Source organism: Quercus lobata, chromosome 12 (assembly GCF_001633185.2).
Source record: "Quercus lobata isolate SW786 chromosome 12, ValleyOak3.0 Primary Assembly, whole genome shotgun sequence".
Taxonomy (NCBI): Eukaryota; Viridiplantae; Streptophyta; class Magnoliopsida; order Fagales; family Fagaceae; genus Quercus; species Quercus lobata.
In genome coordinates, this window is record NC_044915.1 from 42,571,096 (window position 1) to 42,586,077 (window position 14,982).

General features: G+C 33.9%; 1 protein-coding gene across 1 annotated transcript; it reads left to right on the forward strand.

Annotated features, from left to right (window-relative positions):
- The first annotated feature begins 2,017 nt into the window (after positions 1 to 2,017).
- On the forward strand, positions 2,018 to 11,748 carry LOC115969802 (guanylate-binding protein 5). Its single transcript, XM_031089416.1, has 17 exons — positions 2,018 to 2,388; positions 3,973 to 4,075; positions 4,663 to 4,732; positions 4,822 to 4,860; positions 4,984 to 5,101; positions 5,192 to 5,249; positions 5,738 to 5,802; positions 5,944 to 5,950; positions 6,056 to 6,116; positions 6,335 to 6,394; positions 6,506 to 6,525; positions 6,613 to 6,678; positions 8,407 to 8,574; positions 9,378 to 9,635; positions 10,073 to 10,285; positions 10,618 to 10,889; positions 11,243 to 11,748. The coding sequence occupies exons 1-17, from the start codon at positions 2,300 to 2,302 to the stop codon at positions 11,382 to 11,384; spliced, it is 1,809 nt and encodes a 602-aa protein (XP_030945276.1). The 5' UTR covers positions 2,018 to 2,299; the 3' UTR covers positions 11,385 to 11,748.
- Positions 11,749 to 14,982: the final 3,234 nt, after the last annotated feature.

The following is a 14,982-nucleotide window of genomic DNA, read 5'->3' on the forward strand; positions in this document are numbered from 1 at the left end:
ATTTTTTAAAATTTTATGTTTACAATTACCTTAGAACAATTGTTAATAATCCATATTATAAAAGTTTTAACATCACTTTTATAAGAAATATAAAAACTGTCAATAAAATTATTTGCTTTATCATCTGTATCTGTATATATTAAGAGGATTCAAAAAGTTAGTTATTGTTTTTTTCCCTGTCAAAAATACTCCTAAATTAATTAACCAGCAACTTAAAAATGAGGTTAAAATAGTAAATTGGCAGTAGAAAGTTAGTTATTGTTTTTTTTTATGTCAAAAATACCCCTACCTAAAACTTAAAAATGAGATTAAAATAGTATATTAACAAAAATAATAAATTCATACTTCTACTTTGAAATATCTTCATACTTCTAATAAACTCCTACTTTTAAATTTATTTAAATTTCTACTTCTACTCACTTTCTCCTTGCAAAATAGGATCACTCTTTTGTTAGTTTTAAAACTCCTCAAATCTACAAAACTCACTCCACGTATGTATATATATATATATATATATATATTATAATTGAAAAAAGTAGAAATCCCAAATTATAATAAATGCAAATAATTAATCTTTACTCAAAAAATAGAAAAGCTACTGAGCACGCGCGTGAGTGCATGCTTAGAGGCTAGTATTCATAAAATTTATCTAAATATAGTTTATAGACTAGTACAATTAAGACATATGTTAAGAACAATTGCATCAGTAGATCTAAAATACAAAAAGTGCAAAAATTTACACAATATAGCATAAAAAACACACGCATCAAATCTTGTAAAACTTTGTAAATATCCAAACTTGCTATAGTAACCGTGCATATATGCATGGTTACTGTAACTTTGTATCTAATTATTTTATTCATTTCCCAATTTGTCTCATTTCTCTCTCTCTCTCTCTCTCTCTCTCTCTCTCTCTCTCTGAAACGAACTTAGACTTCTTCTCTTTTCTTCTCCCTCATCTTCTTTTTCCTTTGTTACACAGCGACACACCTATGAGGAAAAACCAATGGAGAGACACACAAACACACTCACATGGACAAGCCAACAGATAGATTGCTCTTGTAAAATTGACACACCAACTCATACAGATCGGCGTTGGTGGGTTGTGGATCGGTTGATTAGTGCTAATGGCTTATGGATTGGTGGCAGAGATGTCATATGTGGGTCAATGGAAGTGGATTGTTGGATTGGTGGTGGAGATACACGTTTCTAGGTTGACTGGATCGGTGAATTAGTGCTTGTGGAGGAGATTGGTGCTTGCGATAAGGAAATATGTCCATTAGAGAGAGAGAGAGAGAGAGAATCTGAGTTTGAGAGACTAAAAAGATAGGGAGATAAGGACAAAAAATAAAAGCATAAAATAATAATAAAAAATTAAAGAAAAATTATTATTTAAATAGAATAGTGTGTATAATAGATAATTTAATGTGGGTGTTTTTGAAAAGTGATGATGTAAAATATAAAAAGTAGATTCTAATGGTGAAATAGTCAGAAAAATTTAAAAAGAGTGATGCTAATGCTCTGACATTTCCCTTTTTAAAATCAAGGGGAAAAAAAAAAGAGTTAAGATTTCCTGTTCTTGGATTGCCTAAGACAAGATCTGTTTTTCTAACCTTGTTTAAAAAAGAAGACAAGATTTATTCGGTTCATACAACGCTTTAGCTTCTGTCCTAGGATTTGGAACACCGTACGCGAACCAATCACAATTTTTTTTTTTTTTTGGTTTAAGAACCAATCACAATTGACCCATAACATACGCACCCCACAATGTTTTTATTATAATAACTACAAATATGTAAAGGGTCCGATTAACGTGTATATTAAACTTTTTATTTTTAGAAATATTTTATTAAAAATTGAAAAAACTGTTATTACATTTTTAATTCTCAATAAACTTTTCTTTAAAAATAAAAATTAATGTATAACATAAAGGTACACGGAAAATCCATACCCCTATACTTTTTTCACCCTCTTTTTCTTTAAACCAAGGACCCCATGGTAACTTCACACCGAAACAAAATCCACTTGTAAGGGCAAGAATCCCCTACTTTCCAAATCCAAAACTCGTTCTCTGGTCTTCCCTCCTCATGCGAGTCCACGATTCTTAACGTACACCTCTCTCCTCAGTTTCTTACAGATCCCATTTGTTCTTCCTTCTTCTCGGCCATGTCTTCAAGACCATTTGCTTCTCTTCCTCTTAGTCTTCACATTATTGCTTCCTTCTTACAGTTCCGTACACCTGCTTGTAACTCTATCGCATTTGGGAGATAAGTAAGGACCTCTGAAATCCGTTCAAACAATGGAGATTTCTAGTGGGGTCTTGGTTTTCTCGATATTTCTCTGCTTTTTCGCATCTGGGTCCTTCTCTATCGAGGATTTTCACCAAGCGTGAGTGATTTTTAATGCTTTTGTTTTTTTTAGTTGTCTGGATTTGAATCTGAGGCTAGTTGGATTTGTTTACTGCTTCAATTGGTTTTAGAATAGTTAAACTGATAAAGTTCAAATTTTTTTGCTTGAATGTTATGGAAAGTTGCAATTTTGAATTGGGTTCATTGTAATTTTCGTGATCTTGGTGATACGTTTTTGTACAACGGTTGGTTGGCACTTTGTGTGCACTTTTTATTGCTCTTAGGAGCAATGTTTGGTTTGGTTTTTCTTTTCACAAAGAAAAATCGCTTTCAGTGTGCTAATTGAACAGTACCTATATTCTATCTTAGTTCGTTGTAGTTTGAGGGCCATTTGGTAGGTGTGTTTAAATAACCGTTTTCAGTTTTTTTGGAAATACCTGTGTGTAAAAAAGTGTGTGAAAATACGTATAATGTTGTTTAAAAACTGAAAATATGTGTTTAAGTTGATGTACCAAACAGGAATTTCTTATTAGTTTCATCTTAGTTTGAGCTTAAGTTGAATCATATTGATGATTTGGTTTTTATGTGATCATGGTAATGTGAAGTAAAACAATGTAGTGCTTGGACTATGAGAAAATTAGGCCAAATTATGACCTTTAAGTTCAATTTAAGTTGTAAGAAAATGAATGATGACCTAGCATGTTCAAGAGAAGTAGGTTCTTAGTTTATGGAATAGCATAGGTTGGGCTGGTTATTTTGGTTTGAGGCAGTGAAAAGGTGAAGAAAATTAATTGAATGTGGCTATTTTAAACTTGAAAAATAATTGAATGTGGCTATTTGAAGGTTTAGATTTAGATGTGCAGTGATTCCTAGCAAACTTTGGTGAGTAGATGTAGCTATAACTGGCTTAGTGCCGTATATGATACATCTCCTGAAGTTTCTTTGGAGAATTATTCAACAGTGCTTCTTTTCTATTCTCCTATGTCTAGGTCCTTTGGTCCATAATGCAGTCATCATGGTTAGGTTGTAGGTATATCTTATATGAGGAAAATGTTTGGCTGTGAGGAAGAATTTATATTGTTGGATCTAGACTCAACATATATTTTTTAGGATGGTATCAATCTAATTTATGCTCAGCGATGCTCTTGCATTAGAATTCAATCCTTGTGTTCTGCTTATCTAGCTCATGACTTCTCTCTGGGCAGAATTTATATCCATCATGGCCAAACTTTGAATTACAGTAGCATAAGCCTGACCTATCAAGATATTCAAATCTTACACACACACACACACACACACAAGAGACCTATGCTTCACCTTATAGCCTTTATGGATAAAGGGGAAAAATAAATAAACAAAAATTACAACTTTTGTGGGTTTTATTTTTTATTTAGCTCATTATTTTTGGATTTAATTTTTTTTAATTTTTTATTTTATCATGACAGAGGTACCTGTTGCCCCAAGGCTGCCATGCGAAAATGCTATGCTTATTATGCACTCTTTTTCTTGCATTGATATAGAGATTACTAGCTTTTGATCATTGTACACTAGATTTTTCTTTTCTTTTATACATTGTAGAAGTTAATGCATGAATTTTATTTTTTTTATTTTTGGGTACATACAGGTTTCCTATTGTGGAACCTGATCCTGGTCATACAAAACTTCGTCTTTCAAGGGAAGGCCTGGAGGCCATTGGGAGGATAACAACCCCTATTGCAGCTGTTGCTGTAAGTCTGAGATCTGTCTTCCTGAGCATCTAGTACTTGGTGTTTTTTTCCAGTTGAATAAGATTAACAGATATCTTTCAAATCTACGTTGCTTTATTTTGCTTAATATTAGAAACCATCTTTGATTCTCTGAACACACTTGGGGTGACCATTTATGGGCTGACTGCTTTCTAATAAAGTGGTTGCTTAATGTTATGAAGGAACAATGTTTTCTCCATTTGCTTGAATCATCTATCTATGGTTTGTTTCCACAGAGCTTATTGATATTTTTTACATTTTTGTGTTCTAGTACCACTCCACCTTGCTTATAATTAGACATTTTATAACTTGAAGCCATGGATTTAAAACTGAATCTAGATACAGTAAGTTTGGAAATTTAAATCTGTGGATTGCCATATAATTAAGTAATAGCATTTTGCGAGAAGCCTTTCATGACTTTTACTAGTCCATTCTGTGATGATAAGTGTGCACCAAATTATTGTTTCTGATCAGTTGTACTTTCTTAAGAAATTATCTAAGTAGTAAAGATTATCTTTCTTTTTTTTTTTCCACCTGTTTTGAATCTCCCTTGATCATTATATTGTCAGGTTATTGGGCCGTACCGCTCTGGAAAATCATTTTTGCTCAATCAACTTCTCTCCCTCTCTTGCTATGAAGGTCTGAATTTGTTGTATCCTTATTTCTTCTTTCATAAAATTGATTAATTTTAATGACGTAATATCTCTAAATGTTCTATTACTTCCCAGGGTTTGGTGTTGGACACATGCGTGACACAAAGACAAAAGGTAAAGGCAGATGTAACCTTGATGTTGTGGTACTTACGTGAATAAAAAATAGATCATGATGTGGTGGATATGCTTTTCTGTTTTTGTAGTATCATTTGAAATGTCTCTTGTTCTCTTTTACAGGAATATGGGTTTGGGGAACCCCAATAGAATTGGATATTGATGGAGTTAGAACCTCTGTCTTTTACCTTGACACAGAGGGATTTGAAAGTATTGGGAAATCTAATGTATATGATGACCGGTAATCTCTAACATGTCGTGTAATTTCGGTTTGCAATTGCTGGTTGTAAATTTTTTGCGTGCTTTGCATTTCTAATATCTGCTTTTGCAGGATTTTTGCTCTGGCAACTGTCATGAGTTCTGTGCTCATCTACAACCTGCCTGAGACAGTTAGTTGCCCTGACTTTTACTTCTTCATCATTTTGTTAATTTCTCTTGCTTGGAACTGAACTACTTTCTTAGTTTACTTAAGGACCAAATCTGTGGTTGAGGATGAGAATAGTAGGACAGTCATTTCCTGGATTTTGTATGTGTGTGGTTGTAGAGAAGAAATATGGTTCCAACTGTGAATATGATATGTTCTGTCTTGGATGTGGGTGGCCATGAGAGAATGCAAAAAACATGAGAAAACATCTCCTGCTTTGTAGGGGCACAGAGTAATGGATGATATAGAGAATCCACTTACAAATTATTTTATAGATTTATCATGTCATTAGTTAAGACAGTTCTTTCTAGGTTCTTGAGATGCCAATTACATATGAGCCTCTACTTCATTTGCTAGGTTTTAGGAAGCAACTGTTGTTCAAGCCCGCATTTCACTTTGGCACGTCTTGGTTAATATGGCTATATTAATTTGTTTGTCTCATTGTGTGCCTAGATTCGTGAAGCTGACATCTCTCGGCTGTCATTTGCTGTTGAGCTTGCTGAAGAATTTTATGGGAGGTATACAATACAATTATCCAAGTTCTTTATGAAGCATTTTATGTTATTATAGCGTTGGTGGTTTTGAACACCTTATTTTTATTACCAAAACTAACTTTATTCTTCTGGTTTAATGTACAATAAACATCACATGGTAAATAGAGTGAAGGTAATTTTCGAACCCTTGTATATTTTTTTAAATTGTAAATTTTCTTATAATGAGTTTTTTTACTAACACTTTGTTATGCATTTGAATGGCTGGGTACTTTCATAGGGCCAAGATATTGCCTTTGAACCTGCAAAGCTTTTGTGGCTTATCCAGCGTGATTTTCTACGTAAGTTTAGAATGCTTTCCTAGGATATTTTTTGTTGAAATATGAATTAAGAAAGTTCCAAGCGTTTTTGGATCCAATCACCTTTTTCTTAAGCTTCCAAGATCAGGCTGTAAAAATTAAAATGGATTTTGACAAGTTTTGACTTGGGAGATTCCCAAAGGATGGTGCTCCACTTTTGTAGTTAGATGGAAACTGATATTGTTGGTGGTGTTTTACAGAAGGGAAGTCTGTGCAAGAAATGGTGGATGAAGCTCTTCGACATGTGCCTAATAATGATGGTAAGTTTGTTTTTACCATACTTGCACTCATTCTGTATGAATTATATTAAAATACCCTTACTGCAACTTTATAACAAATTTTTGATAGTGGGGCACTTGTCATGTTTGCAGGGGACAAAAATATTGAGATGGTAATTTCTCTTCCTGATGCTGCTTTGTCAATTATCAGTAAATGACTACTCTGGAATTCTAAGTTTACTCTTTTGTAACTTTATCAGGTTAATCAAATCCGTGACTCGTTGGCTGTTATGGGTGATAACAGCACAGCCTTTAGCTTACCACAAGTATGTATTTGCATCAGCTTGTAATAATCTCTTCCAGCTCTTCCTCCCTTCTCTATCTTTACTCTTTACTCTGCTAGTTAACCTAAGTAATAATAAACAACCAGGTGGTTAGTTGATATGGCATGCTGGCTTCCTAAACTTATTGTGAACATCTAGTTATGTTACAAGGACACTTCAAATGTTTTTTTTTTACCCTTGCTGGATGAGATGACATGGGAATGGCACTTATGGGTGTTGGATATGAGTTGTATATACCTTTTGTGCATTAAATGTGTCTGGCAGAGGAATAGAGGAGTTCATGCTTGACGTTGCCTTGATTTTCTTCTTCCTATTTTCATTTTGTACATGGTTACTTCAAGATAAGTTGAGTTGCATGAGTATCAATTTTTGAATGACTTATGGCATATAGGAAAAGTTTTCCTGTCATTCAAGGATTGAGGAAAAGTTGGATTTGCCTGGTAATCCAGGAAAAATGTTGTTGTTGTTAGAATTATGGTTAAGTTATTAAATTCACCATTTCTAATAGCTTAAGCTTTCGAGAGAATTGGTAATTTAACATAGTATCAGAACAGGAGATCCTAAATTTGATTCCTGTCTTTACTCTACCTCTCATTTAAAATATTAAAAATCCCACGTGTAAGTTATTGAATTCATAATTTCCTAATAGCTTAAGTTTTTGGGAGAAATTCATCATTTCCTAATAGCTTAAGCTTTTGGGAGAATTGGTAATTTAACAATTGCAATTCTTTTTCAAAAATTATATTAAGGAAAATAAGTTTTTTAAAATGTTGTAGTCTTCACATACATGAATAATCCATATTCTGGTTCATTTATTTTTAACATCCAATAATAGTTGGACTGTGCCCTTTATTTTAATGTTGGGAATGTCACTTGAAACTGAAATAGCTTGCTTTTGAAATTTATTTCCAGGACTTGTTTATGAGTATTTTCAGAAATCTGTTTATAAATATTTTTCTGGAGAACAAGAAAAAAGTTTAGAAACATGTTGCTTCCTAATCTGCAAACCTCAAAATGGGGGAAAATTTTTTTATGATGTTTTAAAATTGATTTTTTTCAAGAATAATCCTGTCAAGACAATTTTTAAGAATGTGTTTGGAAAAACATCCCCCCTCCCCCTGGGGTTCTCTTTTTCCCCTGTTTTTGTGAATCTGAGAACAGGAAACATGTTTTTAGCAGGAGGCAAACAAACTCTATCCTTATTCTGACATTGCACATTTGTAAAAATTTGTGAGTTTCACTATACAAAGACTTATTCCAGAAGTCTTTATTTTTACCACCTTGATGGTGTTCAGATCATTCTACATGCAGGGTTATTGGCAGTGATCTTCATTAGGTGCACGTCTATGTTGGGGATGCGTAACTGGTTGGGGATGTGGGGTATTTTGGATATCAATAGGTCATAGACTTGTACATAAAATACAAGTGTTATTATTTGGCTTGTCACTTAAAAAAATTCTAATATATGTATATCAGATTCCTCTTCTTTTTTTCTTCTTTTTTGGGGCATATTTGTGCTTATAATGCAAGCATGCATATGTGTGTGTGTGTGTGTGTGTGAACGAGCTGGGTTACTGAGATATGCATATTGCCTTATTTATATGTTGGTTTTGCTGTAGATCCAAACTATTTGTTGGCAAAAGCAAACACTTGCCGTTAAAATATTTGGCTTAGGTGATCTTATTGACCCATTTGTGAACTATTAAACAGCCTCATCTCCAGCGAACAAAGCTTTGTGACTTGAAGGATGGTGAACTTGAGCCTATGTATGTCAAGAAGCGAGAGCAATTGAAAGAGCTTGTTGCTGGCATTATCCATCCGAAGATTGTTCAGGGTAAACATCTAAATGGAAAGGAGTTTATATCTTTCCTGGAGCAGGTGCCTCTCTTTAGTCTGAAGATATTGCTTTAAAATCATCTATAGTTTCAGAATAAGTTAGATTTTTAAGTTGTTCATCATGTTAGTGTCGTTTTTGGCAGTTGTCATGAAACTCAACCTGTGATGTTTTGAGTTGGAGAATTGGAAATTGAATATTTTCAAAACTTAGACCAGTTTCGACTCCTCCCTTAAAGTGCACAGATTCCTCAAAACCCTTTTATTTGTCTAATTCAAAGCCACTTACAACTTTTGAGATGTATTGGCTAGTGTCCCTATGTATGGAGTTCCTTCTCTTTGGTTCTTGTAAATGACAATCACTGTGAAACCCTTCTTGTAAATGACGATCACCTTTTGTTTTCAGAAGATAATGATACTATTGATTTACCTAGAGAACCTATCATTTCAACTGAACCTTTTTGGTGCCTCTCGTTTCTTTTTACATGCCATTTGTTACGTCTAGTGATGCCAATGGCCACTGTTAATCTCAAATTTTGATTAAATTGAAAATTTTGTTTTAACTAGTGGACAATGGTTTTTTAAATAAGATCCACCCCTTATTATGGAGGGAGAAAATGACAGTTCTGATGACTCACAAAAATCTTAGAACTGTCAATTTCTCCCTCCATAATAAGGGGTGAATCATGGGTTCAATCCTGTACTTTGCCTAAGTTGTGTATGCCTATAAAAGAAATAAAAGATCATTACTAATAATAAATTTGAACAAGATTTCTCAGGTTTAGAATGACTTGCATTATAAATATGCATCCCCTTTAACTGTATGTATTTTGAATTTTCAACTTTAGATACTTGAAGCCTTGAATAAAGGGGAGATCCCATCAACGGGTTCTCTTGTGGAGGTTTTCAATAAAGGTATTCTTGAGAGGTGTTTGAAGCTATACAGTGGTTGGATGGCAGCATTGCATCTACCCGTCTCAGAGAAACATCTGGAAGATACCCATCAAAAGTCTAGAGATGAGGCAATGAAAGTCTTTGATGAGCAGCATTTTGGACGACATCATGCCAAGAAATCATTCGAGCAACTGGATGAAGAAATACAAAAGGTATGGTTTGGGCCATTTTATTAAAACAGAATTGTTGTATATCGATCTATTTACATTCTTGGACTGCAATGTGGGATGGATGAAAGTTTCAAAACGATGGCTTGTTGTGAACGTTATTGAGCAATTATAAAATTGACTCATGTAATCAGTTCCCCAAAAGAAGACATTGATTCCCGTTTAAGAAGTTGGTATTGTACTTTCAATTATCCTTTTATTTCTGTTTCATGATCATGTTATTGGCAATAAATTATTGTAAAGGTGATCTAGCTGCTGGTGGTCTGGCAGCGTTGGACATCTGTTGGTGCTTTACTACTAAGTTTAGGACTTAAGGGTTAAATGCAATACTCTGTCTTACATATTTATTGTAGGTCCTCATTTTCGTGCACACACTTTGAAGTTTGCATTTTTTTTTTAATTGCACTTCAAATTTTGTCTAGGTGTATAAGAATTTCATTATGGGAAACGAATATCAATCCTCAAAGCTCTGCGAGGCACTATATACCAAATGTGAGGAAAAAATGGACCAGCTTCAAGTTCTCAGGCTTCCTTCCATGGCAAAATTTAATGTAGGTTTCCTTCAATGCAACCAAAGTTTTGAGGTAGAGTGTGTTGGACCTTCAAAAGCAAACTATGAGCGACGAATGAAGAAGGTTAGGCATAATCCTCATATTCTATTTTTTTATTCCTTCAGTTTGATTCTTCTGCCAATTTTTTTTAGTTGTTGATCATCAGAGTAAAACTCAGTTTTTGCTTGGATTTTAGGGGAATAAGATTTAGGAAGTGCATGTGAAACTCTAATGGAGTTGTTGCTAAGAATGATTCTAGGAATATAAGATAGTGGACTTTAATGCAGTTGGTCTTAGAAATGAAAGACTTGTTTTAGTTGTTAATTAAATTAGATTATCTTATTTCCATGCGGTGTCCAAATGTGCCTCTTTCAGTCTGCTAAATTGTAACATGAATACACCATATAAATCCGCAGATGTTGGGGAAGTCACAATCTCTATTTATCAAGGAATACAACCACAGGCTCTTCAATTGGTTGGTGGCATTCTCCCTTGTCATGGTGGTGGTGGGCCGGTTTATCATAAAATTCTTTTTGATTGAAATTGGGGCATGGATCCTCTTTATCTTCTTAGAGACATACACAAGGATGTTTTGGTCAGCAGAGTCTCTTTACTACAACCCAGTTTGGCATTTCATAGTAGCCACTTGGGAAACACTTGTTTACAGCCCTTTCCTGGATTTGGACAGGTAATGAAAGGTTTATTCTTTTGCACCTCTAAACAAATATGAACATCTGTGATACCTCAATCTTGTGTTTAGGCCTGCTTGACTGTGTTTACTATTGTTTTCGCACCTTCACAAAACATAATTATGTGCCATTATTGCTACCTCGTCTTGCGGTTTTGTGTTAGGCACTATATTTACTTGTAGAGCAGCATGTGTGCCTTATTAATAAAATACAAGGGTGTCCTACCAGCTGCAAATATTTCTTCTTTTTCAACGTTTTAGCAAAAGATGTGTTTTCATTGTTTAATGAAACATTTTTGAATGAAATGCATCTTATGTTTATTTATATACTCATTTTCTGTTGTTTGAGACAGATGGGCAATTCCCATGGGTGTAATATTGGCGATATTGATACTATATTGGCGATGTTATGGGCGAAGAAAACATGGGTCACGTTGGCTATTACCGCTATACAACAATAAAAAAAGTGGCTCAAATCGGCCAAGATCAGATTAAGCATAGAAACAGCATGCATGTTTTTAAGGCCCTTGGTCTGCCTGCTTGATCATCTTCTCGAGCGAGCTCTTCTTTTATAATACATGAAGCCCGCCAATCTGCTATTTTGGTCCTCGATACAGATTTTATTGCAAGACCGTGAAGACGTGAAAGATCATTGGCTGCATTGATAAGTCTGTAATTGTAACATCTCCAATTGGTTTATATTATTCTAATCTGTTGATTATTTTAAATGTCTATTTTTTTTCACAGTTATATCTGTTAAATTTACTCAGTAAATCAGAATGTAATACATTAGAGGGGGAAAGGGAAGAAGAAGAAAAAAAGTTAAGAGAAAAGAAAAAGGAAAGAGAAATTGTTTCAAGTAATTGACTTGCTATGAATTCTTTTAGTCATTAATTTGGTCAGATTAATTACATGATAACATGAGGATGTGTCAATATATTACAAGTTCTGTTAAATTGGATTGTCCCAAAAGTTTAAGTTATCGGGATATGGTAAATTTAATCATTTAATCACATACTTTTAACAAGTTCTTTTGAATCATAACTTCAATCTATTTTGGTGCAATAATTATCTTATGTATTCAGTATATGCATTATCTTTCTCAAAATATATGGAGTCTACAATTGTGAGTTTCGCATGTTACGATAGAGATAATGCATATACTAGATGTATGACCTTCTCATTTTGGTGGGCATGATTGTATGAATTCCTACTTTTATCTTGAGCTTTTTTTCATATATGCTAACAAGTCATAGTGACTTGTTGGGAAATGAAGAGTCTGTTTGGAACAACTTATTTAGTAGAAATTGAAATTTTTTTGCTAAAAGTGCTGTAGATAAAACTAAAAGTGAGCTAAAATAGTATAATGAGATTCATAAATAGTACCAACAAGTACAATGAGACTAATGAATAGTAACAAAAATAAGCTGAATAGTAGTTGGAGGGTCACAATTTGAGGCCCAAGTTCAAAATGTATGAAGTCTTGATCTAATGAGCCCAATATAATGAATTTGTAGAGAATGGGTCAAAGAATTAGGTTCTAATGAATTGAACAACGACTAGTATTGAATTGCATAGCGTTCAATAAACTTTCAGAGGAGGTTAAATCTAGAGATAATGTTCACTTAGAATGATTTGGATTGCTTCCTCTTTTTTTCCCTCCCCCCTCCCCCCCCCCTCCGGATCCCTTTCTCATGGAGGGTCTTTTACATTATATAGTTGCTTCTGGATCATCTTGATCCTACATTTGTTAATCATTTGAGTCTCTACTTGAGTACTTGTCCCCTTAGACACCCCTTTCAACCTTCTGTGAGTTGTAGTAGTCAAGGCAGCACTGTTCAGAGGTTTTCTCTACATAAATGCGGCCAGAAAAGTAGTTGCAATGCATTAATTGCGGTGGTAGCAGTTTTTCCTTAGATATTTTGAGTTTCCTTCATTTTCGTATGTTCACAGGGCACATTTAGTACATACTTGGACTACATTTGTCGTGTCCGAGGAGGTATTCCTCCGATATCCTTCTATTCATACTCCACTTGTGAGATTTCAACTGGAAACTCCTTAGTAGCTATTCGTTCATTCTCGGACTTTTCTATGTCCTTGGACAAGTCCCAAGGCCCAATATGCTACTTTGGGCCCTAGTCCCTATAGTAGTAAAAATAAGCTAAATAGTAAAAAAAAACTATCTTTTTTCAGTCAATGCCAAACGCAACCGAAAAACAAAAGTAATTACATCCCTTTTAATATAGTTGTACTTTGTGATTGGGGTTAACATTACTCCTAAGGAATGATGAAAATCACCAAATTGTACTTTCAAAGGAACAATGAAATTGAAAAGCACCAAATTACCTTCCAAGAAAAGAAGAAAGAACACCGAACGTTGGCTTTTTAGTTGGAAGGACATTTTTCCAAATACAGTTTTGCCGTAGTTGGATGTTAAATGGATTGGTCAATCACACGTTTCTTCTTCTTTTTATTTATATTTATGTATTTATTTTTGTTTGTAATATGGTTAATAGAAAAGAGGATTAGAACTTTGAATGTTTCTTTTGAAAATATCAAAAAGTGTTAATTTAACCAAAAGATCAATGGTATTAGTCTATCTTTGTTGGATATTGTCAGTGAATTCAAATGGCCACAGGAGGGTTATCAAGGTGGATACATTAGGCCATAATTAACAATAGTGTTTGTTTTTGTTTTTCCTCTTTTCAAATACATATAAGTTAGTATTACAGTAAATTATGGGACGTAGTGAGATGCAAATTGTTGATGAGAGATGAGGTGAGCTGTACAGAGTGGGAATATCCTTGCAACTCTAGAATCGAGAAAAGCTTAATTGAAATTGTTCATGTTAAATTTAACGTGAACATATTTGGGAAACTGTATAGGCATTAATTATTTTTTAAAGAAAAATGCTTTAATCGGTAAAGCACAGAGCCTGTAATTTAATTTGTGTTTTCATAATTATTAAGAGCATTCACATCAGTTCGTATAAATTTTTTCGTCTATTTTAGCATAAGAACTTACTTTTTCTATTTTACACAACCAATTTTCCAAAACATCCATATAGTTAATCTATTTTAAAAAAAAAAATACTTAGTATTCTAAAAAAAAAAATTTAAAAGATATTTCAATAAAATATTCATTTTTCATTATTTTCTCTAATGGTTATACTTTTTTAATGGATGCGAAAGTGATTTTAGAACTGCTTGAAACTAACAACAATGCTAATATATAGACCGATTTCTCCTCTTCTTGATGACTGCAGATCCTTACTAGACAGATTCCACCAAGTCCGAGTGGAGCATGTGTTTTGGGAAGGGAATAAAGGTGCAGATGCACTTGCTAGAAGGGGCACCGTTATGTCAGAGATTTTTGTTATTTTTGATTTTCCCCCTAACTCTGACATTCTCTCTAGTGTAAATATGGATGTATTTGGCATTCACTATTGTAGATTTTCGACTGTGGGCCTAGCCTTTATGGCGAGGTAGTTTCTCTGTGTTATACAGTTGCCCTTTTAACTAGGAGGAAAAAAAAAAAAAAAAAAACTTATATTTCAAGTTAACTACCAAAACCGGTGGCTCGACTAGTGGAGCCACTTGTGCCGGAGGTCCGTTGGTCGAATTGCCAGAATAGTGATTCCAACAACCGTTGCCGGATATCTGCCTTCGCCCATCATACTGCTAGCACCGGTGGTTAGACCACCAAAATAGTGGTTCTGGTGACTGTCGATAGATCGGTGTCTCCGGCTATCATACCGCCATCAATGAAATATTTCAGTGTGTCGTTTCAGGGTTACGTACTGGATATATATATATTATTTAGTATTAGTAAGGTGAGTGATATAAAATTTTAGTTAAAAAAAAGTATTGATTTGAATTAAAAATTTTAATATAGACTTTAATAAAATTCCAAATAAAATCATCAGCTTTGTTTGAAAAAAGAAAAAAAAAAACTCAATTATGATTCTTTTGTAATTAAATCATATCGTAGAGATATTTGCAAACTAGGAAGTTTTAAGGAAGCTTCCTTTCCCACTCACTTTCAACCCCCATATGTGACCCTTTTTTTTTCCCACAAAATCACATATTTTCTC